The 27021-nt window shown below is 42.3% G+C and overlaps 1 protein-coding gene across 1 annotated transcript in view; it reads left to right on the forward strand.

The window, feature by feature from the left end:
- The first annotated feature begins 54 nt into the window (after window positions 1–54).
- LOC124798229 (chromosome partition protein Smc-like) overlaps window positions 55–27021 on the forward strand; it is a 64310-nt gene continuing 37343 nt past the window's right edge. Inside the window, exons 1-2 of the mRNA XM_047261543.1 lie at window positions 55–72; window positions 190–307. Of these exons, the coding sequence (XP_047117499.1) occupies window positions 287–307 (21 nt within the window). The 5' untranslated portion in view covers window positions 55–72; window positions 190–286. The remainder of the gene's footprint in view (window positions 73–189; window positions 308–27021) is intronic.

Genomic DNA, 27021 nt, shown 5'->3' on the forward strand with positions numbered 1-27021 from the left:
TCAACTTAGATAGTTAGTAAATGTTATTCAAATATTGTATGAGCCGTACTGGTTTCGTAGGATATAATTATGGTAAGTTGATCGTTTTGTTATTAGTAAATGAGAAAACTGGCCCCTGTTACCATACTTCGAGTGATGAGATAATATTTTATGATGTTATTTGATACAACAAATTTACTTCTGACTCAGGTTTCTATCTTTGACGCCATTACAAATTTTGGCGCGAGTGTATTTGAGCTCTGACTGTCATTGTATGGGGTTTGACAGTCGTAAAACATAGTTTATTATGGATGGCGATATGCAGAAGGTAAATCAGATAATACTATAGTTTATATGTGAAGTATGTACGAAACAAATGCAGATATTATTCTACGTGTACTGTTACGTCGGACTAAGTGTTATTCCTTTAACAGTACATTAATACTTAGTCCGTAGATCCTGAATACATTTCGTAACGATGTGGAACGTGTCAATTTAAGTTGTATTTATACAATATATTTTTTTCTGTTTCATATCAAAAAAATTCGTCTATTGAATAGAATCAGTCGTCATTCAGAAATTCTTTAAATTTGTTTTTAAATGCTGATTGGACCTCTCTTACTTGTAATGCTATTCGGTTGATGACCAAACACTTTTGTGGCAGAATAATTTACTCCTATCTGTGCCAAAGTCAGATTTAAACCATAATACCAAAAATCGTCATTTCTTCTAGTGTTGTAGCTATGTAATTTGCAATTATTTTTGGTGTGGATTATTAACAAAATTAATAAGTATTGCAAAGGTACTGTGAATATCCTCAGTCCCTGAAATGCGTCTGCGAGGTGATCTTGGGTCAGATCCAGCTATTACCCCAATTACACACTTTTGTGCAATGAATACTTTTCCCTTAATGATGAATGACACCAAAATGTCGTATGAAAGCAGTGAATCAAAATAGGTTAATAGACAAATTTACTGATACGTTTATCATCAAAATTTGCGGTACACTAATAGTGTAAGTAGCGGAACCCAAAGATTTCGGCAGATCAGTGTCCACAGCTACACTTACACCCTGCAAACTGCCATACGGTTCATGGCAGAAGACATGCCCCAGTGTACCAGTAACTAGGCATTCTTCCTGTTCAACACATATGGGAGTGTGGGGAAAGAGATTGTTTGAATGCCTCTGTGCATGTGGTAATTATTCTAATCTTATCCTCAAGATCCCTCTGTGAGCAATACATAGGGGCTTGTAGTATATCCCTAGAGTAATCATTTAAAGCCAGTTCTTGAAACTCAGTTAAGATTTTCTCAGTATAGTGTATGTATATCTTCAAATGTCCTCCTAGTTCAGTTCCTTCAGTATTGTGACTCTCTGCCACAGATTAAACAAACCTTTAACCATTCGTGCTGCCCTGCTCTTTATACATTCAGTATCCCCCGTTAGTCCTATCTGGTACGGGTCCCACACACTTGAGCAATATTCTAGAACTGTCGCACGAATGATTTGTAAGCAATCTCCTTTGTAGACTGAATGCCCTTCCCCAGTATTCTACCAATAAACATAACTCTTCCACCTGCTTTACCCACAACTGAACCTATGTGATCATTCCATTTCACATCCCTACAAAGTGTTATACCATGGTAATTGGATTCAGTCAGTGAGTCATTGGTGTTATAGTCATAAGATACTATATTTCCTTTTTTTCTTTTCCCCATGAAGTGTACAGCAAGTTGCCAATTTCTGCATTATGTTGAAATCTCATCAAGATCTGACTGAATATTTATGCAGCCTCTGATAGTGCTTAAATGTACATAACTGCATTAACTGCAAAAAGCCCGATTTTACTATAAATATTGTCTGAAAGATCATTAATAGACAAAATGAACAGAAAGAGTCCCAATACACTTCTCTGGGGCACATGTGAAGTTACCTCTGTATCTGATGACTATCTATCCAAGATAACATGCTGTGTCCCCCCTACCAAAAGTCACAAATTGCATTTGATACCCCTTTTTGGTTGAATTTTTGATAACAGATGTAGAGGTGGTACTGAGTCAAATGCTTTTCAGAAGTCGAGAAACACTGCAGTACCTGGCTGCCTTGATCTAAAGCTTTCAATAGGCTATTTCATGTGAGAGAAGTGCGAGTAGGGTTTCATATGATCGATGTTATCAAAATACAGGCTAGTTGGCATTAAGGAGGTCAGCCTGTTAAAGATAGCTTATTATGTTTGAGCTCAAAATATGTTCTAAGATTCTACAACAAATTGATGTCAAAAATATTGGATATTTTTGTGAATTGTTTTATTCATCTCCTGGTGTACATTTGCAGTCCATTTTGTTTGCATACAGGAGACATATCAAAAATTTATAATACAGGTACAATGCTGTTTACATTAATAAATAATAGCACTGCAATAAATAACACTATAAGGATATTTCTTGGAATATGTAATACTTTGTATTCAGCTCAAATTTCCAGTTTGTCCTGCATGAATTCATCCACAGAGTAATAACACTTCAGTGTCAGTACCTCATATAGCTGGGTCATTCCACGTGAAGTGCCCTTGGGTTCCCAGCTTGACCATCTTCAATTTTGATGAAATTTTTACAGGATGTACCTGAGAGCCCTACATGAATTTACGCAAAGTTTCAGGCTCACCTGTAACTTGGTTGAGGTGGTAGAGCCATTTTCGTGAGGACCACTTTTACAGAGACCGAAAAGTCGTGAAGAAATAGTAAAGTTTGGCATTCCGCTGTTCCTAATGTAAAAGAGCTAGACTCTTGCTTCTGGGTAAAGTGGTAAAACTTTGTATGCTCTAAACACAAATGTTGCAAGTAGAGTTCAGAAAGCAATGCATTTGGCATAATCTCAGTTCAAAGTGGGCAACAAATCATGTTGCAAGAAATTTGCCCCATAGTTTAACGAGGCATAAGTAGTGGAGAAAGTGCTCTATGGACCTGGTCTTTTGCCAAACTACTGTCTGTCTGGGTGTTTAGTATATCACAAATTTTGTCCTGGCTTGTGTGTTCAGTTACTGTGCTACTGTCCTTTAAATTTGCTAAAAAAATGTGAATGTATCAAAATATACCCATGTTCAATGTTGTGTATCTCAAAATGGACACCTACGACATTACATTCATTAACACCCTTCAACAGAGCACATTTCATTCTATTAGAAAAACTTATTTTCATTTTGGTCTCTCTTTGGGTAAGGTGCAAAAATGTCGCCTAAAATTTGGAATTTTGTTGATTGTCTTCATTGTTCAAATATTCATTTTGCTGTTTATTTGGTGGTTTTAAACCTGTTTGTGACAGGTTCATTGCTAAATTTAACCATTTAGCTATACTAGAATGCTACGTAACTTTTGGCTGAATGCTTATTTATTTTATTTATTTTCTTTATTTAGGACTCGACAATTTTGGTGTCTGAAGCATATCAAGTTGTTGCTAAAATGGGAGAAAAAGATAAAGTTATTGTGAATTGTGGTTTATTAGTCTCGTAACGTACATAATCTAAATCATTTGATTCAGGTACAGGAGACACGTCAAAATTTTGGTAAAGTTTTACCATATACATACAACACCTGATTGGTTATAGGGGATACTGAAAGAACCATAGTGACTTATAGTGTGTCAGGTAGAGTTCGTGTCTGTCCTGAACTCAGTATGCAGTGAACCTAAGCCCCTTCAAACCTCTCTTGAAACTGTGCCTGTCAAGGTGAGGACGATGCAGGAAATAACTGTCTGCAACGTATATCTTCCTCCAGATGGTGCAGTACCCCTGAAAGATTTAGCTGCATTGATTCAACTACTCCCTAAACCTTCCCTATTTTTGGGAGATTTTAAAGCCCAAAACCCCTTGTGGGGTGGCACTGTGCTTACTGGCCAAGGCAGAGATGTCAAAAATTTACTGTCAGAACTAGACCTCTGCCTATTAAATACTGCAGTCCTGGCCTTCTCCCATCTATCAACTGGAGAGAAAATGACTCCTGTGTGGTAGAGAAAATGACTCCTGTGTGGTAGTGATCACTTCCCCATCTTCCTGTCACTCCCCCCGTGTCAAGTCCACATACACTTGCCCAAATGGGCTTTAAACCAGGCAGACTGGGATGCTTTCACCTCTGCTGTCACCTATGAATCTCGCCCATATGGTAACATCGATGTGATGGTTAAGCAGGTAACTAAGATCGTATCTTTGGTGGAAAACACGATCCCTCGTTCTTTAGGGTCGCCCTCATGAGACAGTCCCTTGGTCGATGGAAATCACTGAGGGAATTACAGAGCATCGGTAAGCTCTACAGCGGCATAAGCAGCACCCTTCCCTGGAGCACCTCATAGCCTTTAAACAGCTCTGTGTCTTATCAAAAGATGGAAACAGGAATATTGGGAGAGATATGTCTTGATCATTGGGTGCCATCTGTCACCTTCCCAAGTCTGGACAAAGATCAAATGAGTTTTTGGGTACCAGACCCCAACTGGTCTTCCCGGTGCTAACATAAATGGCACGTTATCTACCAAACCAAATGCGCCACCCAGGGGGTCCACAACTCTTTTGTGGATACGTGCGTAGCAAGCATGGGACCCTGAGCTAATGTGGCCCTCCTTCCTTTCCGGGCTGCATACCTTCCTTTTCCGCATCCTTCCCTATCCCCCATCTTGGCTCCCCCTCCCCTCACCTCTGGCTCTTTCCTTCCCTTTATCCCCCTCTGGGAGTATGGTTTGTGCCTAAGTCCGGAGACGGACGCTCGTAAATGTAACGCATTCTTCGCCTTCTCTGCTTGTATGTCTTCATCCTTCCTTTTTCCTTCTCTTTTCCTTACCTCTTCTCTTTACCCTTTTCTCCACTGCGGCGTTTGAGACCTCTCTTCTTTCCTTTCTCTTTCTTCCTCCCTGTGCATGTCTGAAGGCCGACCCACACATTTTCGTGCGTAGCCGGTGACAGGGTAACGCGTAATTCCCCGCCCTGGGTAGACAGGTAGGACATGTACGTACCCACTGGTAATGGCCAGGCCCAGGGAGGGGTGATTACCCGAGCTGATACCTTCCGAAAGTGCCGATTGGTCCCTCCATCCGTTTGTCGGGAGGTGTGACCTGAGGTGTGAACAATCACCTAAGGCGGGAGTGCCCTTAGAGAGGGCCCCCACAAGGGAGGAGCGCGCCATCGGAGACGCCGGTAATCATGGGGGATTCTTCCGCAGTGGTTTCCTGCCCCCTCCACTATGTCTGCTCACAAGCGTAAGTTCACTGAGTCACAGCCACAGACAGTTCTTCCATCATTGCCACAGTTCCTTGTTGTTTTGTGGTCTGATGAAGGTCACGACTTCTCCACGGTCAACCCTTTCGTTATTCAGAAAGGTGTCGACGCAATTGCAAGTCCTGTAAAATCTTGTTCCGGATTACGGAATGGCACCTTGTTGCTAGAAACAGTCAGTGCCTTCCAGGCACATAAATTGCTGCGTACTTCACTTCGCCACACCTTCCCTGTCCGGGTGGAACCGCACCGTACTTTAAATTCCTCGCATGGAGTTGTTTATACATGCTCCCTCGATGGATTGTCTGACGACAAAATTCAGCACTAACTGTCTGACCAGGGCGTAACGGTGTTCATAGTCATGAAAAGGGTTGACACGAACATCATTCCAACCTGCACTGTCTTCTTGACATTTGACAAAGTTCAACTCCCATCCAAAATCAAAGCAGGCTATGAGGTAATTTCCGTTCGCCCTTACGTCCCAAACCCTACGCGTTGCTATCGGTGTCAGCGGTTCAGTCACACCAGCCAGTCCTGTTCCAATCCGGCCAAATGTGTTACGTGTGGCAAGGATGCCCATGAGGGTGCTTGTCCACCTCCATCCCCTCGCTGCATCAACTGTATGGGTGACCACGCTGCTTCCTCTCGAGACTGCCCCATTTTTAAAGCCGAAAAGCTCATCCAGGAAATCAGAGTGAAGGAAAAGGTGTCGACCTTTGCTGCTCGAAAATTATTCGCCAGTCGACAGCCCACCGTGCCTCGGACAGGAAAATACAGCGCTGTCCTTGCTTCTCCTCGGCCAACAAAGGAGGCGGCCACGCAGACTTGTGACCTCACCTTTAGTGCCACGGTCGTCAGATCGGCCAGCGCAAAGATCGCCCGTTCAACCTCACCACTTTCGCCTGCCCACTCTACGGCTCACCCTTCATCGGGTTCTGCTACATCTCGAGCCCAAAAGTCAGACACCAAGACTTCGAAAAAAGAGCATACTCGTGAAGATATTTTACATACCCCAACTTCACAACCATCGGTTCCTCCTTCATCTAAACATCATATTTCCAAGAAGGCTAATACGAAACCCAGTTCATCTCCTTCTCCGCCAAGGTGTATCTCATCTACAGCACCACCTGGTGGAAATCGCCCTCGGCCGTCTTCTGTGTCGCCGAGGCGCACTGCTGGCGGCCAATCAACCGGCCGATCACTGGTGGCAGGAGCTGCTCCTGAGCAACCTATGGATCAGGATCTTCTGCCTTCGGCTGAATGCCATTCCATGCTGTCGGTCGCAAGGTCTGAGCAGTCGTTGAGTTGACGGCAACCTTGGTCACATTCCTCCATTTTTCTGTTCACCCTATGTCCATTATCCACTGGAATATCCGCGGCATTCGAGCCAATCGGGATGAATTGTCGATCCTCTTACGATCCTACTCGCCGGTCATCTTCTGTCTTCAGGAAACAAAGCTGCGTCCCCATGACCGATTTGTTCTCCCCCATTTTCAGTCTGTCCAATTTGATCTCCCCTCTGTTGAAGGCGCTCCAGCCCATGGAGGACTCACGATTCTTCTCCATGATACTCTCCATTATCACCCAATCCACTTAAACACTTCCTTCCAAGCTGTCGCTGTCTGTCTTTCCCTTTCTGGATATACCTTTTCTCTTTGTACTGTATACATTCCATCGTCCACACCAATGGCACGAGCTGATCTCTATCATCTTCTTGGTCAGCTTCCAACCCCCTATTTGCTGGTTGGGGGCTTCAATGCCCACCACCCACTTTGGGGATCTCCACATCCTTGTCCACATGGCTCACTATTGCTAGACGTCTTCCACCAAGTGGATCTAGTTTGCCTCAACACTGGGGTCCCTACATTTTTGTCTGCCTACATGACAAATTTCTCTCATTTGGACCTTTCGGTCGGTACTGTTCCGCTAGCTTGGCGCTTCGAATGGTTCGCCCTTGATGATACACACTCGAGTGACCACTTTCCATGTGTCCTTAGACTGCAGCCTCAACTGCCCTATATGCACCCGCGACACTGGAAGTTTGTCCAAGCCGATTGGATATTTTTTCGTCTCTAGCGACATTCGATGACCGTCACTTTCCTAGCGTCGACGATGAGGTCACACATATTACCGACGTTATTCTTACAGCTGCAGAACGTTCAATACCACGCCCCTCCGAATTGCCCCGGCGCACCCCATTTCCTTGGTGGAACGGGGCATGCCGTGACGCAATAAGTGAGCGGCGACATGCTCTTCGCGTTTTCCGCCACCATCCTACTTTGGCCAACTGTATCCGCTAAAAGCAGTTCCGTGCGCGATGCCGTCGCGTCATCTGCAATAGCAAGAAGGCAATCTGGAAATTCTTTATTAGCTCATTTAACACCTTCACTCCCTCCTCGGAAGTTTGGAGTCGGCTTCGACAGTTATGAGGCACGCCTAGTTACTCCCCGGTATCTGGGCTCACTGTCACGCATGATACATTAGTGGACCCCGTCGCAATTTCTAACTCCTTGGGTAAACACTTTGCTGAGATTTTGAGTTCTTCAAATTACCCGCCGGCATTTCTCCCGAAGAAACATGCAGCGGAAGTGCAACCTCTTGCTATCTTCTCTCAAAATCGCGAAAGCTATTATACTGTTTTCTCCATGTGGGAACATGCACTCTATTCTTCTCGCTCCTCCGCCCCAGGACCGGATGGTATCCACATCCAAATGTTGCTGCATTTATCAACCCATAGTCTGCATTACCTCCTTCGCATTTATAATCGAATTTGGACAGACAGTACTTTTTCCAGACGATGGCGGGAAGCTATCGTCGTCCCTGTTCCGAAACCTGGAAAGGACAAACATCTCCCCTCTAGCTATCGCCCCATTTCTCTCACGAGTAGTGTATGTAAGATTTTGGAGCGTATGGTGAATTGCCGTTTAGTTTGGTGGCTGGAGTCCCGCAGTCTTTTAACACCTGCCCAATGCGGTTTCCGAAAGCATCATTCTGCAGTTGACCATCTTGTTTCTCTCTCCACTTACATTATGAACAATTTTCTCCGGAAACGCCAAACAGTAGCAATATTTTTTGATCTGGAGAGAGCATACGATACCTGTTGGAGGACAGGCATCCTCTACACACTGTTCTCTTGGGGCTTTCGAGGTCGGCTGCCCGTTTTTCTTCGCAAATTTATGGCAGAGCGCACATTTAGAGTGCGGGTGAACACTACTCTCTCCCGTGCTTTCTCCCAAGAAAACAGGGTACCCCAGGGCTCCGTGCTAAGTGTTGTACTGTTTGCTATTGCCATAAATCCAATTATGGATTGTCTCCTTCCAGATGTCTCGGGCTCCCTCTTTGTGGACGATTTTGCGATCTACTACAGCTGTCAACGGACCAGCCTTCTTGAACGACGTCTTCAAGGATGTCTCGATCGCCTCCACTCTTGGAGCATCGAAACCGGCTTCCGTTTTTCTCCCAGTAAGACCGTTTGTGTTAATTTTTGGCGACGTAAGGAGTTTCTTCCACCCTCCTTACATCTAGGACCTGTCAACCTTCCGTTTTCGGATGTCGCTAAATTCTTGGGTCTTATGTTTGACAGAAAACTGTGCTGGTCCTCCCACGTTTCCTATCTTTCGGCTCGCTGTCTGAGATCGCTCAACACCATCCGTGTCCTGAATGGTACCTTCTGGGGAGTGGACAGAGTGGTCCTTCTCCGCCTCTATCGTGCCTTAGTGTGCTCGAAATTGGACTATGGAAGCGTAGTTTACTTCTCTGCTCGCCCGTCTATTCTTCGTTGTCTCGACTCTATCCACCACCGTGGATTACGTTTAATGTCTGGAGCTTTTTACACCAGCCCTGTGGAAAGCCTTTATGCTGAGACTGCTGAACCTCCGCTGTCCAATCGGCGAGCAGTCCTTCTGAGTCGTTATGCTAGCCATCTGTCTTCCATGCCTGCTAATCCAGCTCATGACATTTTTTTTCGACGCCTCCTTTGATGTAGGGTATGCAGGCCGCCCCTCCTCCCTACTACCACCAGGAGTCCGCTTCCGTCAACTGCTCCATTCTCTTTCCTTCCGCTTTCCTAAAATTTTCTTGACAACTTGGGGTACAGCACCGCCTTGGCTCTGTCCCTGGATCTGCCTGCTACGTGACCTTTGTCAATTTCCCTTCACTTGTTTATCGTCGGGCATTTGCTGCTCTATGTGCACAAATGAAGGAAGCCACATTTATTTACACTGATGGCTCGAAAACATTGTTAGGTGTAGGGAGTGCCTATATTGTTGGCGACACCCCAAATCAATTTCGGCTTCCCGACCAGTGTTCGGTTTATACTGCGGAGCTTTACGCTGTTCTCCAGGCTGTCCACTACATCCGCCGCCATCAGCGGATACAGTATGTTATCTGCTCAGATTCTCTCAGCTCTCTCCTCAGTCTCCAAGCTCTTTACCCTGTGCACCCTCTGGTCCACCGGATTCAAGACTGTCTGCACTTGCTCCACCTGGGGCGTCTCGGTGGCGTTCCTCTGGCTCCCGGGACACGTTGGTATCTGTGGAAATGAGGCAGCTGATATTGCGGCCTAGGCTGCAGTCTCTCTTCTTCGGCCAGCTATTCAATAGATTCCCTTTGCCGATCTACAGAGCGTTTTATGTCGTCGTGTTGTTCTTTAATGGCACGCACATTGGTCGACACTTCCCCATAATAAATTGCGGGACATGAAAGCTCTTCCTTGTGCTTGGACCTCTTCCTCCCAAATGCATCGTCGGGAGGAGGTAATTTTAACTAGACTCCGGATAGGGCACTGTCTTTTTAGCCATCGACATCTTTTAAGTGGCGATCCTCCCCCACTCTATCCCCACTGCTCTCAGCTGTGGACGGTAAGACACCTTTTAATTGAGTGCCCCTATTTTACTCCGTTACGCGCCCGTCTACAGCTGTCACCTGATATATCGTCAATTTTAGCAGATGACACGCGCTCGGCCGATCGCATTCTCGAATTTATTAGTGCCGGTGAAATGACGTCAGTCATTTGAAGCTTTTTTTGGGGACAACCAACCCCATTCTGTAGTGGATTTTTAAGCCTTCCTTCTGCTTTTAGTTTCTCCAATTTTTTGAGTTTTGTTCCCATTGCTGCTGGTTTCCATTTTCGGTTTTTCTGTTTCCTAAGTCACGGACTGGGTGCTAATGACCATAGCAGTTTTGTGCCCTTAAAAGAAAGAAAGAAAAAATGCAATTGCTGAGCACTTTGCTGCGCACTATGCTCGCCCCTCTGCATCGGAGAATTACCCCAGCCTTTCACACTCCCAAACAGCAGCTGGAAGGGAAAGTCCTCTCATTCACTACACACCACAGTGAATCCTATAACGCCCCATTCACAGAGTGGGAGCTCCTCAGTGTCCTTGCCCACTGCCCCGACACAGCTCCTGGGCCACATCAGATCCACAGTTAGATAATTAAACATCTCTCTTCTGACTACAAGCGACATCTCCTCATGATCTTCAACCGGATCTGGTGTAATGGCATCTTTCCATTGCACTGGTGGGAGAGCACCATCGTACCAGTGCTCAAAACTGGCAAAAACTCACTTGATGTCGATAGTTATCGACCCATCAGCCTCACCAACGTTATTTGTAAGCTGCTTTAACATATGCTGTGTCAGTGGTCGGGTCGGGTCCTGGAGTCACGTGGCCTACTGGATCCGTGACAGGGCAGTTTCCGCCTGGTTTGCTCCACCCCTGATAATCGTGTCCCTCAAGTCTGCCATCTGAACAACCTTTTTGAGATGCCAACATGTGGTTGCTGTCTTTTGTATTTACAAAAAGTGACACCACCTGGCAACATCGTATCCTTGCCATATTACACAAGTAGGGTCTCAGAGGCCTGCTCCCAATTTTTATCCAGAATTTCCTGTCACTTCATACTTCACGTGTCCAAGCTGGTGCATCCCATAGTCCCCCCCCCCCATCCAGGAGAATGGGGTGCTACAGGGCTCTGTATTGAGTGTATCTCTATTTTTAATGGCCATTAACAGTCTAGCAGCAGCTGTAGGACTGTCTGTCTCACTCTCTCTGTATGCAGATGACTTGTGCAATTCGTACTGCTCCACCAGTACTGGTGTTGCTGGCCGCCTACAGGGAGTCGTCCACAAGGCACAGTCATGGGCCATGGCTTAAAGTTTTCGGCCACAGTCATGTTTTATGCTCTTCTGTCGGTGTCGTACCATTCATCCAGAACCAGAACTTTACCTTAATGACGATGCCCTCACTGTAATGGAGACGTACTGATTTTTTAGGACTAGTTTTTGATGCCTGATTGACTTGGCTTCCTCACCTTCTTTAGCTTAAGGGGAAGTGCTGGCAGCACCTCAATGCCCTCTGCTACCTGAGCAACACTAACTGGGGTGCAGCTCGCTCTATGCTGCTGCAGCTCTTCAGAGCCCTTGTTCAATCCTGCCTTCACTATGAGAGTCTGGTTTATGGTTGGGCGATGCCCTCAGCTTTGCATTTACTCGACGCAGTGCATCACTATGGCATTAGACTAGCAACGGGAGCTTGAAGGACAAGTCGGGTGATGAGTGTCCTGGCGGAGGCTGGAGTCCCTCCATTGCGGGTCAGGCGTGCGCAACTGCTCGCCAGTTACATTGCACATGTTTGTAGTTGTCCTGTGCATCCGAATCACCGTCTCCTTTTCCCACCCACAGCAGCTTATCACCCACATCAGCGGCCCAGGTCAGGGCTTACAATTGCAGTTCACGTCCGATCCCTTCTATCTGGAGTCCTTGCCTTTATCACCTATACTCAAGGTCCATTCACGTACACCTACTTGGTGTACACCTAGGCTGTGGCTTCACCTGCACCTTTCACATGACCCAAAGGACTCAGTTCTACCCGCTTCTCTTTGCTGTTACTTTGTCTCGATTCTTGACTGTACCGAGGCCATGAAGTGGTTTATACCGACGGCTCGATGGTCATGTTGTCTTCGCGTATGTCCATGGAGGACATATTGAACACCATCCCTTGCCCAATGGCTGCAGTGTTTTCATTGCAGAGCTAGTGGCTATATCTCATGCTCTTTAGCACATCTGTTAATGCCCTGGGGAATAGTTTCTTGTGTGTACTGACTCCTTGCACAGCCTACAAGCTATCGACCAGTGCTACCCTCATCATCCTTCGGTAGTGACCATCCAGGAGTCCATCCCTGCCCTTGAACGGTCCGGTCATTCAGTGGTGTTTGTGTGGATCGCAGGTCGCATTGGAATACCAGGCAACAAACTTTCCAATAGGTTGGCTGAACAGGCTACACAGAAACCGCTTGTGGAGATGGGCATCTCTGAAACTGTCCTGTGTTCTGCCTTACGACGCAAGATTTTGCGGGATTGGGAGATGAAATGGCATAACCTCAGCATGCACAATGAACTGCGTGCCATTAAGGAGACTATGAATATGTGACCGTCCTCCATGCAGGCCTCTCGCAGGGGCCCTGTGGTTCTCTGCCGGCTCTGTATTGGCCACGCTTGGATGACCCATGGCTACCTCTGTGCCGTGAAGACCCGCCTGTGTCGATGCGGTACCCAGTTTAGTGGCCCATATTCTGGTGCACTGTTCCACTTTGAATGCCCTGCGATGCAATCTTTGGTTATTGGGCTCGTTGCTGCTAATTTTATCTGGCTGCACATCATCAGCTGATTTAGTCTTAAGTTTTATTCGTGAGGGTGGGTTTTATCATTTGATCTAAGTTTTAGCGCATGTCTTTTGTCCCTCTGTCCTCTACACTAGTGCTTTTAGGGTGGAGGTTTTAATTGTTGCCGAGGGGCTGGCTTCTCCTTTTTATTCGCATGGTCAGCCAGCCGTTGTAATGTTTCATCGATTTAATCTGTTCTAGGTTTTATTCTTCCCTTTTGTCCATTTAAGTGTTTGTAGCCGTTCTGTCATTCTTATGGTTTTTCCTTTCTCTCCGTTTTGTGTTGTCAGTCTTGCTTGTTTTATTCTCACACTTGTGGCATTGTTTTATTTAGAACAAGGGACCAATGACCTAGCAGTTTGGTCCCTTCCCCCCCTCTTTTAAACAAACCAACCAACCTACCTACCTACCTACCTCCTCCTCCTCACTTAACCTCATCAGTTTTATTTGTTTATTTTGTTAAGCATGCATTCATCAAATATTTGCTATAGGATATAGCTCATGTTACATAACAGTAACATTGATTCAGTGACATAAATAATTTAAGCACATAATACTGCACATTAGTATAATAGTGCAGCCTGTTATATAGTACCATAGACAACAAAAGCAGTTTCAGATATACAATACAGAGGAAATAATTTAAATTTAAATTAACAGATATTCATCTGTAGTGTAACAGCACCTGTCTTGTAAATGTTTTCAAAGCTGCTTTGAATGTTTGTTTCTTTTATTTCCTTGATGTGATGGGAAAGTTTATAGTAAAGTTTTTTGCCAGTTTGCAGTGTTCCATTTTGTCTGAGAGTTGTGTATGCATGTTTGCTCTGGAAGCCTGACTTTTGCATGGTGTCGTGTGTGGACTGCTTGATTTGTAGATACTGAGTGGTTTTTAGTTTCTGAAATTTTCTTTAGGTATGTAATTTTCTCAAGAATGTACAGGTGTGGTAATGGTAGTATCTGGAGTGATTTAAAAAGGGGTTCACAGGAATTTTTTTGTGTGGTATTTTCAGTGGCCTAATGATCCTCTTCTGTGTTATGAAACAGCTTTTGCTTATTGAAAAATTTCCCCCAAAAAATCATTTCATATTGCAGCAGTGATTGATTGGGAATAATACGTATTTTTTAGTGTTTCTTTCATTGTATATGTAGCAAGTATTTCTATGCCATAGTATATTGTGCTAAGCTTCTTGCTGATGTATTAGACGTGTGTGCCCCACTTGATGTTGCCCTGTATCTATAATCTTAGAAATGTTGTTGGGTTTGTAGTTTCTAATTTTTTTTATTAAGAAGACTTATGGTGGGGTTAACGAATGTTTCTTGTGCTTGGTATGAAGGTGCATTATAACAGTTTTCTCGTTGTTGGTAATAAGATTTTGTGATAAACACATTTTGTAATGTGTATGGTACAATTTTGTACTTCATATTGTAGTTCTGCAGCAGTTTTGGCTTTTATCAGTACAGTCATGTCATCTGCAGATTTGGTAATCACTCAATGATTCTAGGTCATTGAAAAATATTACGAACAACACTGGGTGCTAGATAGAACCTTGGGGCACACCATACTTAATTTTTTAGATTGGTAGGTGTACATAATGTTTTCTTCCTAATGCAAGACTTCAACTATGTGCTCCCTGATTTTCAGGTATGTCACCTACTCATTTGCCAGACCCCCCCACTTCCGCACATACTCCAATTTTTGTAGTAAGTTGTGGTCCATCACATCAAAACTTTTGTGAAGTCCAGAAATAGCGCTGATACAGGTTATTTTTATCTTTGCCGTCTAGGCTTCACTGACAAAGTAAAAATTGGCAGTTTCTGTTTTGAGTTTTCTGAAACCATGTTGGGTACTGATACAAAAATTTTTATATGAATGAAATCAGTCTTCTGTAGACAACAGATATTGGCATGTAGTTCTTTTAAATTGTCTTGTCTACCTCCTTAAAAAGAGGTCTTACCTTGGACATTTTTAGTTTTTCTGGGAAAATACCACTAAACAATGAAGAGTTGCGAAGATAAGTTGGGCAATTAATCAATACTGTCACAAATTTTTTTAAATATGTGATCAGGGACATTTTCTACCTGAAGCAAATTTTGGTTTTAATTCCTATATAATATTCAGAATTTCCTTTTCGTCTTCTTCTTCTTCGTTTCACCCAACTTTGGGGTACGTTGAATCAATCACTTCTGTGTGTTCTGTGCCTTTCTTTTCGCCCAGTACTGCTTCATTCTTTCTGATCTTGCTTTTCTTTCCTCATCAGAGATGACAATCGTTCTTTTCTTTCTATTTTGGAGCTGGAATCCCTCTTTTCTGTCTTTGCTTATCATTTTTGCGGTCCTGTCTGTGAGAATTTTTTCTGTGATGTGTAGTTCTCTTAAGTCTTTCTCTGTTTGGATAAACCAATTTGGTTTGGATTTTTTATTCCTGAAGTAGTCAAACATTCTTTTTGTAAGTCTATTTGGGTTCATTCTGAGAATGTGCCCATAAAACTCAATTCTTCTTTTCCTCATTGTATCCGAAAGTTTTTCTGTGGTTTTGTAGAGTGTTTCATTTTTGGTATGAATTAGTTTGTCGTTATGAAATTTGGGGCCTAAAATTTTTCTCAATATTTTACTTTCTTTGATCTCTAGCCTTTCAATTGGGCCATGGTTAGTGATAGATAATGTCTCAGCTGCATATAGTGCTTCTGGTTTAATGACAGTGTTGTAATGTTTTATTTTTGAATTCCATGAGAGGGACTTTTTATTATAAGTATTTTTAGTAAGCTGAAAGGCTAGTTCAACTTTGTTTCTTCTTAATTCTATTGCTTTTTTCTCAAGGGCGTTCCAGCTAATCCTTTCACAAAGATATTTGAATTCTTTAACAATTTCGATCTTTTGGTCTCTTACTTTAAGATATTTCATTGGCTTTTTTATATTTGTGATTATTTTGGTTTTTTCAAAAGAAATTTTAAGGCCTATTTTCTCTGCTTGTTTCTGTAATTCGAGGATCTGTTCTTTGGCTTCTTCCCATGTTTCAGCTAGTAGGGCCATATCATCTGCAAATGCTAGGCAATTAACCTTGATGCCTTTGTTTTTTGTTCCTAGTCGGATTCCACTATTGATTTTCTTGTTCCATTCTCTTACTATTTTTTCTAGGGCACAGTTAAATAACAATGGAGAGAGTCCATCACCTTGTCGTACTCCAGTTTTTATCTCAAATAGGTCTGAGAGTTCTCTCATAAATTTAATTTTGGAGTATGTGTTGGTGATGATTTCTCTAATTAGGTTTGTAGTTTTATTGTCTAGGTTCAATTCTTTTAATATGGAGATTAGAGATTCCCTGTCTATGGAGTCGTACGCCTTTTGAAAGTCAATGAATGTGATGACATACGCTTTTGCTCTCGATTTTTGGTAGGCCATAAGATTTTTGAGGTTTAGAATTTGTTCTGGGCAGGATCTTCCCTTCCTGAAGCCTGCCTGGTATTCTCCAAGTTGACAATCTAGCTGGGGTTCTGCTCTGTTCAAAAGGACTTTAGACAGTATTTTGTATGTTACGTCAAGGAGCGAAATCCCTCTGTAATTGTTGGGGTCTGTTCTGGATCCCCTCTTATGAATTGGGTGAATGAGGGCCATCTTCCATTCATCCGGAATTCTTTCTGTTTTCCATATTTCTTCAAATATGTTTTGGAGAGATTCTACGGCATTTCTATTGACATTTTTCCACAGTTCAGCTGTAATTTGGTTCTCTCCCGAAGCCTTATAGTTTTTGAGATTCAAAATGATTGATTGTAGTTCCTCGACGGTGGGTGGTTCTGAGTTAGGACTTGTTGAAGTTGAGTTGCTGAAATCCATTTTTCAATTGGTTCTTTACAGTTGAGAAGGTTTCTGAAATATTCCCTCAAAATTTTGCAATTATCCCTGTTGTTGTGTGCAATATTACCATTTTTATCTTGTAATTGGAGTGTCGGTGGGCTGTACTTGGTTATTTTTTGTTTAAAAGTTCTGTAAAAGCTCCTAGTCTTGTTTTTGTTGAAGTCTTCGTTGATCTGCAAAAGGAGTTGATCTTCTTGTGCTTTTTTAATTCTTTTGAAGTTTTTACTCACTAGTTTTCTTACACTCAGGAAATTTTGCCTATTATATTCATTTTTCTGAGATTGCATCTGTTGCCATGCTTTCTTTCTTTGCTCAATAAGTTTGTCACATTCCTCTGTCCACCATGCGCGTTTTTTGATTTTGGTTATAGGTGCTATTTGTTCAGCTTTGGTTAGTAGGCTTTCCTTCATTTGATCCCAATTTTGGTTCCTTATATCTTGAGTTGCGAGGGGAAACTCCTTCGAATTCATTATCTTTTCTGGATCGTATCTTCTGCTTTTGGGTTTACTGTTTCTATCTTTCCTTTTGGGGATAATTTTGAGTTTTATTTTAGAAAGATAGTGATCAGAATCCAAGTTTGCTCCTCTGAGTACTTTGACATTTTGTATTTCTGTATGGTGTTTCCATTTTATCGCCACATGATCAAGTTGAAATTCACCCAAGTGTGGGTTTGGTGAGGTCCATGTCTTCTGTTTTCTGGGTAGTCTCTTAAAGGCTGTGGATTTCAGGATCAAGCCATGCGCTTGGCAGAGTTCTACTAATCTGACTCCATTTTGGTTAGTTCTATTGTGCACTGGGTAGTTTCCAACAATATTTTTGTATTTCTTCTCATTTCCTACTTGAGCATTGAAGTCCCCCGTAAGTATGAGGTTGTGTTTGTCTGGGATCTTTTGCACCATGTCCTCTAGTTGTTCCCAAAAACGTTCCACCTTTTCCTTATTTTTCCTATTGTCTTCATTTATGGGGGCATGTGCATTCACAATTGTGTATACTCTATTAGCAGATTTAAAAGTGAGTGTGGAGAGTCTTTCCGATTGTGATTGAAAGCTGATAATGGAGTCTAAAATACTTTTATCTATTATAAAGCCCGTTCCGAGGTGGGGTGTGTTTTTCATTATTCTTTTGCCTACCCTTCCTTTGTATATTCTGAAACCTCCGGAATCAAAATTGTTTTCATCTATGTATAGAGTTTCTTGTAGTGATGTTATGAGTATTCTATGATGTTTGAGGGTATCTGTAAGATGTTTTAATTTTCCTGTTTTTAAAAGAGAGTTCACATTGAAAGTAGCTATGTAACTTGTTTTTTTACATTTCAATTTGCTTGATGTCTTATCATGTCCCGATTCATCTCTGTGCAATGCTGCAGACTCCCCAGAATCCGATAGTCTGCTTGCGCACCTTGGTGCGGTGGATTGTCCACCTGGGGTAATTTCACATTACACTCTTCCATGATTGATAGTATTATGTAAGGGGTGACTCTTCGAGCCACAAATTTACAACCACGGTTGTTAGCCCTGGAGGTTTTTCCCAGCCGCCCCTAACCTGGGGAACAGACACTGACCGCCCAATGTGAGACAGTCGCCTTTGGATTCCTGGTTTTTTTTTTTTTTTTGCAAGTTAATTTTCTGCTTATCTCTGTTTCCAAAAGGTGTTTTTTTGCTGTTTCTCCATACAGTTGTTTGCTATTTCTGTGAAATATACATTAAATACATCAACTACTCTGTGTCAGAAATTTTGTCTCCATTATAAAGCAGATTAACATCAGTTTCTCCTGAATTTTGCTAGTTTCTCTTGTAACAATGTGCCCCATTGTTTTTGTTTTACTTGTAGCTTTTTCCATGTAGTTGTCATTTGTTAGATTATTTTGTCCTTCCGGTAACTTTATTTAGGATGTATATCTTTTAAAATAAGCATCAAATTCTGGACATGTTTTGGTTTGCTTGGCTATGGTATAGAGAAATGTTTTCCTTTAGTGAAACTTTTATGCTTGCAGTTATCCAACTAATTTTTGTAATTTTTTTCTGGCTGGGAAGCACAGTTAAAAATAATGCTGGAAGGTGCTTGGGAACTTAACAAATTTTTCGTTTGTGTTACTACAGCTGTATACTTTCTCTCATGTCTCTTTAGTTAAGCAGTTAATAAATCTATTTCTTTTGTTCACTGAAATTTCTGACAGTGGTTACTAATGTTCTCTTAGTATGTACAGGATGATCCATTTTCAGTTATATCTGTGCAGTATAATCCCCAAAAACTGTGGTGAAACGTTCTGCATTACATTTTGTAAGAATCAGTAAAAAATTGGGTGGTTGTGGTGGCGGATGTGTTTGTTACATTTGTTGCTGTTTCTATAGTAGGTTTGAAGTTAAATGTTAAGAGGAGTTTCGGTAAGTCAGCTTACTGTTTTGATTTTACAGAAAGTCAATATTAGTCACCACAAATAACCAGACCTCCGTTCATCTTTGATAGCACATGGACGAGGTATTCTAAATTTTATAGCAATGTGTTCGTGTCGCTATCGGGAGTCCTGTACAAACAAATTATGGTCATATTTACATTTAACAGCTACACACCTGATATTTCCAGATCTTTTTTTGGGAATAGCTTCCAGAATCTGAATGGGCACAAGTTTGATATCGCTTCTAACATAGATATAACTGCCATCGTAACCTTCTGTGTTCCTGCAGAAATGACTGCCTAGTGTGAAGTCTGGAAGATATACCATTTTCAGTGTTTCCTGTAACCAGTGTTCACTTTATACACAGGACTGAAATGTCTTTAAGTTAATTTTCTAGCAGTATTCGAATTTCATCAATTTTGTTAGCAAGTGCACATTTTGGTGAAATATGCAGGGGCAGCACTTAGTCCTGAGATCTTGGGCTTAACTTGCTTTTGCTGTTGCATTTTGAGTCTTGACTGGGTGTGGTGCTGAGTCTGGGTTCTCCTCCTGGTGTGCAAGTAGTCCTCATATTTCACACAGGCTGTCTTTGATCTTCCACTGGGTTGCCAAGCCATGGGAGAGTCTTCTGTACGGATGATGGTCTCTCTTTTTCTTTTCTAGGTGTGTTTCTCCTTCCTTCAGTTTGATATTTGTAGATGAGTATTTTTCCATAAAAACACATATTTTGTTTAGGAGTTTTCCCTGTCTTTCTCCAGTGGTTGATGTTGGAGATACTTTTGTTTCTCCTTGAGTAGCTAATTCTAGTGTTAGTACTGGTTTCATATCTTGTATGGGTTTTGATGCAGCTTTCCTTGGATTTATTTCGCACGGTTGTTGAAGTTTGTTCTTCTGCGACTGGTTTTATCTGTGGTTGGCTTTAGTTAGACTTTGTTTCCAACCGTATATGTCTACACAGCTTTTCTTTTCCCTTTGTCACTATGTGAAAATGATAACCACTTTGTCTTGGGAACCTGTTTACATCTACAGTGATGACATGGGCTTGCTTCAGTCATATTTACCAAACAGTTGTTAATTTTATATATCGATATCAGCCTTAAAGGCTCTAATCTTCCCTTCCTGTTCAGCAATTTTCCTATACCTTGAACATACTTCGCAATACCATGGAAGAGACCCAGTTACTCCCCCAGTTTCTGTGCCATTAGATTTCCTCCAGTGTAATCATTCGTCGTAACAGATTCATTTATTCTTCATTTTTGAGTAATTGTTTTTTAGGTAGCATTAGGATGGATATGTTATAAACTTGAAGTTACCACTTTTGTAATGATGTAGTGGTGCAGCATCAAGGAATAAATTTTTCATCCTGTGACAGATATTACACGGCATAGCAAAACTGAGAGTGAATAAAGTTGTTTTTTTTTTTTTCCGCAGGTATCGACATTACGTACAGTAAACCACTTGCTCGATTAGATACGGAGTAATCATCAAATAGTACAGAGAGGTCTTCATGAGACCCTTGTACTGCCACCCTCCATCCCCCCCTGCAGCCAACCCTGTGATTGGTATGATTGGTATATTCAACAAATTATTTTGGTACTTAAACATTTGTTCACTCTTAAGTCTAGGCGTTTTTCTTTCCCCAGTTTAGACATTGTTGTTGTTTTGGTCTTCAGTCCTGAGACTGGTTTGATGCAGCTCTCCATGCTACTCCATCCTGTGTAAGCTTCATCTCCCAGTACCTACTGCAACCTACATCCTTCTGGATCTGCTAAGTGTATTCATCTCTTGGTTTCCCTCTATGATTCCTACCCTCCACACTCCCCTCCAGTACTAAATTGGTGATCCCTTGATGCCTCAGAACATGTCCTACCAACCGATCCCTTCTTCTAGTCAAGTTGTGCCACAAACTTCTCTTCTCCCCAATCCTATTCAATACCTCCTCATTAGTTATATGATCTACCCATCTAATCTTCAGCATTCTTCTGTAGCACCACATTTCGAAAGCTTCTATTCTCTTCTTGTCCAAAATAGTTATCATCCATGTTTCACTTCCATACATGGCTATGATCCATACAAATCCTTTCAGAAACGACTTCCTGACACTTAAATCAATACTCGATATTAACAAATTTCTCTTCTTCAGAAACGCTTTCCTTGCCATTGCCAGTCTACATTTGATATCATCTCTACTTTGACCATGAGTTATTTTGCTCCCCAAATAGCAAAACTCCTTTAATACTTTAAGTGTCTCATTTCCTAATCTAATTCCCTCAGCATCACCCGATTTAATTCAACTACATTCCATTATCCTCGTTTTGCTTTTGTTGATGTTCATCTTATAACCTCCTTTCAAAACACTAACCATTCCATTCAACTGCTCTTCCAAGTCCTTTGCTGTCTCTGACAGAATTACAATGTCATCAGCGAACCTCAGTTTTTATTTCTTCTCCATGGATTTTAATACCTATTCTGAATTTTTCTTTTGTTTCCTTCACTGCTTGCTCAATATACAGATTGAATAGCATCGGGGAGAGGCTGCAACCCTGTCTCACTCCCTTACCAACCACTGCTTCCCTTTCATGCCCCTCGACTCTTATAGCTGCCATCTGGTTTCTGTATAAATTGTAAATAGCCTTTTGCTCCCTGTATTTTACCCCTGCCACCTTCAGAATTTGAAAGAGTATTCCAGTCAACATTGTCAAAAGCTTTCTCTAAGTCTACAAATGCTAGAAACGTAGGTTTGCCTTTCCTTAATCTAGCTTCTAGGATAAGTCGTAGGGTCAGTATTACCTCACGTGTTCAAACATTTCTACGGAATCCAAACTGATCTTCCCCGAGGTCAGCTTCTACCAGTTTTTCCATTCATCTGTAGAGAATATGCGTTAGTATTTTGCATCCGCGACTTATTAAACTGATTGTTCCGTAATTTTCACATCTGTCAGCACCTGCTTTCTTTGGGATTGGAATTATTATATTCTTCTTGAAGTCTGAGGGTATTTCGCCTGTCTTATACATCTTGCTCACCAGATGGTAGAATTTTGTCAGGATTGGCTCTCCCAAGGTTGTCAGTAGTTCTAATGGAATGTTGTCTACTCCTGGGGCCTTGTTTCGGCTCAGGTCTTTCAGTGCTCTGTCAAACTCTTCACACAGTATCGTATCTCACATTTCATCTTCATCTACATCCTCTTCCATTTCCATAATATTGTCCTCAAGTACATTGCCCTTGTATTGGCCCTCTGTATACTCCCTCCTCCTTTCTGCTTTCCCTTCTTTGCTTAGAACTGGGTTTCCATCTGACCCCTTGATATTCATGCAAGTGGTTCTCTGTTCTCCAAAGGTCTCTTTAGTTTTCCTGTAGGCAGTATCTATCTTACCCCTAGTGAGATAACCTCTGCATCCTTACATTTGTCCTCTAGCCATCCCTGCTTAGCCATTTTGCACTTCCTGTCGATCTCATTTTTGATATGTTTGTATTCCTTTTTGCCTGCTTCATTTACTGCATTTTTATATTTTCTCCTTTCATCAATTAAATTCAATATTTCTTCTGTCACCCAAGGATTTCTACTAGCCCTCATCTTTTTACCTTCTTGATCCTCTGCTGCCTTCACTACTTCATCTCTCAAAGCTACCCATTCTTCTTCTACTGTATTTCTTTCCCCCATTCCTGTCAATTGTTCCCTTATGCTCTCCCTGAAACTCTGTACAACCTCTGGTTCTTTCAGTTTATCCAGGTCCCATCTCTTTAAATTCCCACCTTTTTGCAGTTTCTTCAGTTTTAATCTACAGTTCATAACCAATAGATTGTGGTCAGAGTCCACATCTGCCCCTGGAAATGTCTTACAATTTAAAACCTGGTTCCTAAATCTGTCTTAACATTATGTAATCTGTCTGAAACCTGTCGGTATCTCCAGGCTTCTTCCATGTATACAACCTTTTTTTATGATTCTTGAACCAAGTGTTAGCTATGAGTAGGTGGTGCTCTGTGCAAAATTCTATCAGGCGGCTTCCTCTTTCATTTCTTAGCCCCAATCCATATTCACCTACTACGTTTCCTTATCTCCCTTTTCCTACTACCGGATTTGTCACCCATGACTATTAAATTTTCGTCTCCCTTCACTATCTGAATCATTTCTTTTATTTCATCATACATTTCTTCAATTTCTTCTTCATCTGGATAGCTAGTTGGCATATAAATTTGTACTACTGTAGTAGGCATGGGCTTTGTGTCTATCTTGCGCACAATAATGCGTTCACTATGCTGTTTGTAGTAGCTTACTCGCACTCCTATTTTTTTTATTCATTATTAAACTGACTCCTGCATTACCTCTATTTGATTTTGTATTTATAACCCTGTAGTCACCTGACCGGAAGTCTTGTTCCTCCTGCCACTGAACTTCACTAATTCCCACTATATCTAACTTTAACCTATCCATTTCTCTTTTTAAATTTTCTAACCTACCTGCCCGATTAAGGGATCTGACATTCCATGCTCAGATCCGTAGAACGCCAGTTTTCTTTCTCCTGATAACGACATCCTCTTGAGTAGTCCCCTCCTGGAGATCCGAATGGGGGACTATTTTACCTCCGGAATATTTTACCCAAGAGGACGCCATCATCATTTAATCATACAGTAAAGCTGCATGCCCTCGGGAAAAATTACGGCCGTAGTTTCCCCTTGCTTTCAGCCGTTCGCAGTACCAGCACAGCAAGGCTGTTTTGGTTAGTGTTAAAAGGCCAGATCAGTCAATCATCCAGACTGTTGCCCCTGCAACTACTGAAAAGACATATCAGAGGCTAATATTTTCCCTACAATCATCTCGGTTTAGTAAGTATTAGACATGGAAGTGGGTGGGGGGGGTGGGGGGGGGGGAGGAGCCTTTCGTTGAAATCTGGGCTTGCTCCTACATAAATATCTCACAAACACTTTCAGCTTATAAACAATAAATTCTCTCTGCTCCTATTTTGTACAACATTTTAGGCAGAACAAGTGCTAGCTGTTTTTCGACAGACAGGACGATCATTAATTGGCAAAGTGTAATTGTTGCAACAACTTCTTTAACTAAAATAAAGAAAACATTGGCAGTGATTTGCACACAGTGCCATCACTGGTCTCCACATGGGATGGGGAGTTTCACATTCCTTTACAATCCAAATCGGACAAAAATAGTAATAATCGAATAACCTCAGTATGATCAACTGGTAAATTATTGTGGAGTAATACCAACATTGCAGCACAATGTGCCATTGATGGATGTAGAGCTGTTAAAACATGAAATCCCAGTAAAGGCTAAATACTAATCCTTACATATATATCTACAGCTTTACCCTGCAAATCACTGAAGTGCATAGCAGGGGGTACATTCCATTGCACCAGTTACTAAGGATTTTTTCTGTTCCACTCATATATGGAGTAGAGGAAAAAAGACTGTGTAAATGCCTTGGTGTTACTGTAATTAGTGATCTTTATGTGATTGTTAGAGTGCACACACCAAATAGCTGCTTACATTAAGTAATCTTTATTTATGACAGACTGGACAGACGCTGTACGGAACAAGCTTGTACAAAACATCTTCTGCTGTTACCAATGTGTCAAAAATATTACAATTAATGACTAGTTATCTCCAAGTGAAGCAAGGTGCAGGTTTACACAATTTATACCAAACAGATCTGACAAATATGAACTTGTGTCTTGAATAGCTGCAGACATGGCAAAGAGTAAATTTCAATACCTTCCCATACCTTGGTAAGAAGTTAGCCCATCCAGACAACCAAATGTGACAACAGACAACTTCACATTGCTTCAGTCTCACAAGAAACCACAACAGAAGAAAATGACCACAGTAGGAACAATGATCAAGACTTAGGAGAAACTCCTAATTGCATGAAGAACAAAAATTTTAACCTATATCCCGTAATTGTCTTGAAACTAACAGCTAAGCCTCGGTTTCCTTGTATAAATACCAGACGCACTCTGATCATTACCAGCACTTAACTATGTACCTACATGTTTATTTTGATGTTGATACTACATCAGAATATTTTAGGGTATGTCTAGCTGGTATACATGCAAACATTTTATCTTTCTTATGTAGCACCAGGACTTTTATAGATTGTCAGCAAACTAGGTCAGTTGGTTACACCTTCCTGTTTTTGTAACAGATTTGAAGAGGGCAGTTGCCAAAACCAGTCAAAGTAAATATAAAAATTTTTGATGAAGATGGACCTGTAAAATAAAATTACCTTTTGTAATTCTGCATAATATGGTGTAGACATGATCAAATGATTTTTAAATATTCTACTAAAGTTTCTTACAGGAGATGAACAATTAATGTATTTCACAACATCTTAGACATGGCAGCAATGAATGTGTGGATCATCTACAACCAAAGAAACAAAAATTACTTGAAAAAGGTGTTAATTCTTCAGTTGGTAAACAGACTCGTGAATGGGGAATCATGTAAGGTGGGTTAGGAGCAAGAAAGACTATTGAACAGCAAGAAAGACTATTGAACAAAGTGGCTGTAGCATTGGACAGATAGAGGTGAAAGACTTGTCAGATTAGAATGCACAGAGCAAATAAGACCTATGACATCTGTGAGAAATGTAAAAGAACGAGCTGCAGAAAACATGAAAAAAGTACCATTAATCTGCCCAAAATGTTTCCAATATTTAGAAACAAACAAGTGAAACTCCACATGGGACCTGCATTTTACTGTGTACTCCAAACCACAGTGCAGCTTGACTTTTTTATTTTAAGACGACATTGTCGGAAGTCACTCAGGATTGAACTCTTTATCTTTGGATTTGTAGTCTGATACTTACTTGCTGGCTCTCCTCGGATACAGTTTTCCTTATTTTACATTCTCTTTCTTTATTCCTCAGCCAGCTTCCCATTGGCTCCCATGTGTCTCTTTTATATGATGGTACCCACATAGCTTCTAGTGATAAGTTAATTGGCTTTAGACGTGCGCCCATCAGGGGCTCAGCATTCATTCGCTGAGTAGGGGCTTGGCGACCTCGGGGTTCCTGAGCTGGAGACTGGTAAGTGCCACCAGTCCTGTCACCGTAAGCTCTGGCAATACTTCAGCGACGACCATGCGGTGGACCAGCGGTTATGTTGTGTGTTTCAGAGAATGGGGGTCTTGGCCTCACCACCTGCACTGTGAAGAAGGTACACACCTTTATAAAAAAAACCTCATCCTCAAGGTGTGCTTTGTGCTGAGGAGGCAAATGATGTCGAGGTAAAACAGTCTTTAGGGAGCAAACTCTGGGGCACCTGCTGGCCCCCCAGTTGTATAAGGCTTGCTCAGGCATGCAGGCCTCTGCCTGTGTCGACAGTAGTTTCCCTCAAGTCTCGTGGGGTCCCTGTGGGACTGTGTCGTGGGGTCCCTGTGGGACTGTGTCGTGGGGTCCCTGTGGGACTGTGTCGTGGGGTCCCTGTGGGACTGTGTCGTGGGGTCCCTGTGGGACTGTGTCGTGGGGTCCCTGTGGGACTGTGTCGTGGGGTCCCTGTGGGACTGTGTCGTGGGGTCCCTGTGGGACTGTGTCGTGGGGTCCCTGTGGGACTGTGTCGTGGGGTCCCTGTGGGACTGTGTCGTGGGGTCCCTGTGGGACTGTGTCGTGGGGTCCCTGTGGGACTGTGTCGTGGGGTCCCTGTGGGACTGTGTCGTGGGGTCCCTGTGGGACTGTCGTGGGGTCCCTGTGGGACTGTGTCGTGGGGTCCCTGTGGGACTGTGTCGTGGGGTCCCTGTGGGACTGTGTCGTGGGGTCCCTGTGGGACTGTGTCGTGGGGTCCCTGTGAATGCTCCACTTGCAACTGATGTCGTTCGGAAGCCGTCAGAAGTAGGCTTACCACCTAAGCCACATACCACTCCA

This window comes from Schistocerca piceifrons, chromosome 5, assembly GCF_021461385.2.
Source record: "Schistocerca piceifrons isolate TAMUIC-IGC-003096 chromosome 5, iqSchPice1.1, whole genome shotgun sequence".
In the NCBI taxonomy this organism is placed as follows: domain Eukaryota; kingdom Metazoa; phylum Arthropoda; class Insecta; order Orthoptera; family Acrididae; genus Schistocerca; species Schistocerca piceifrons.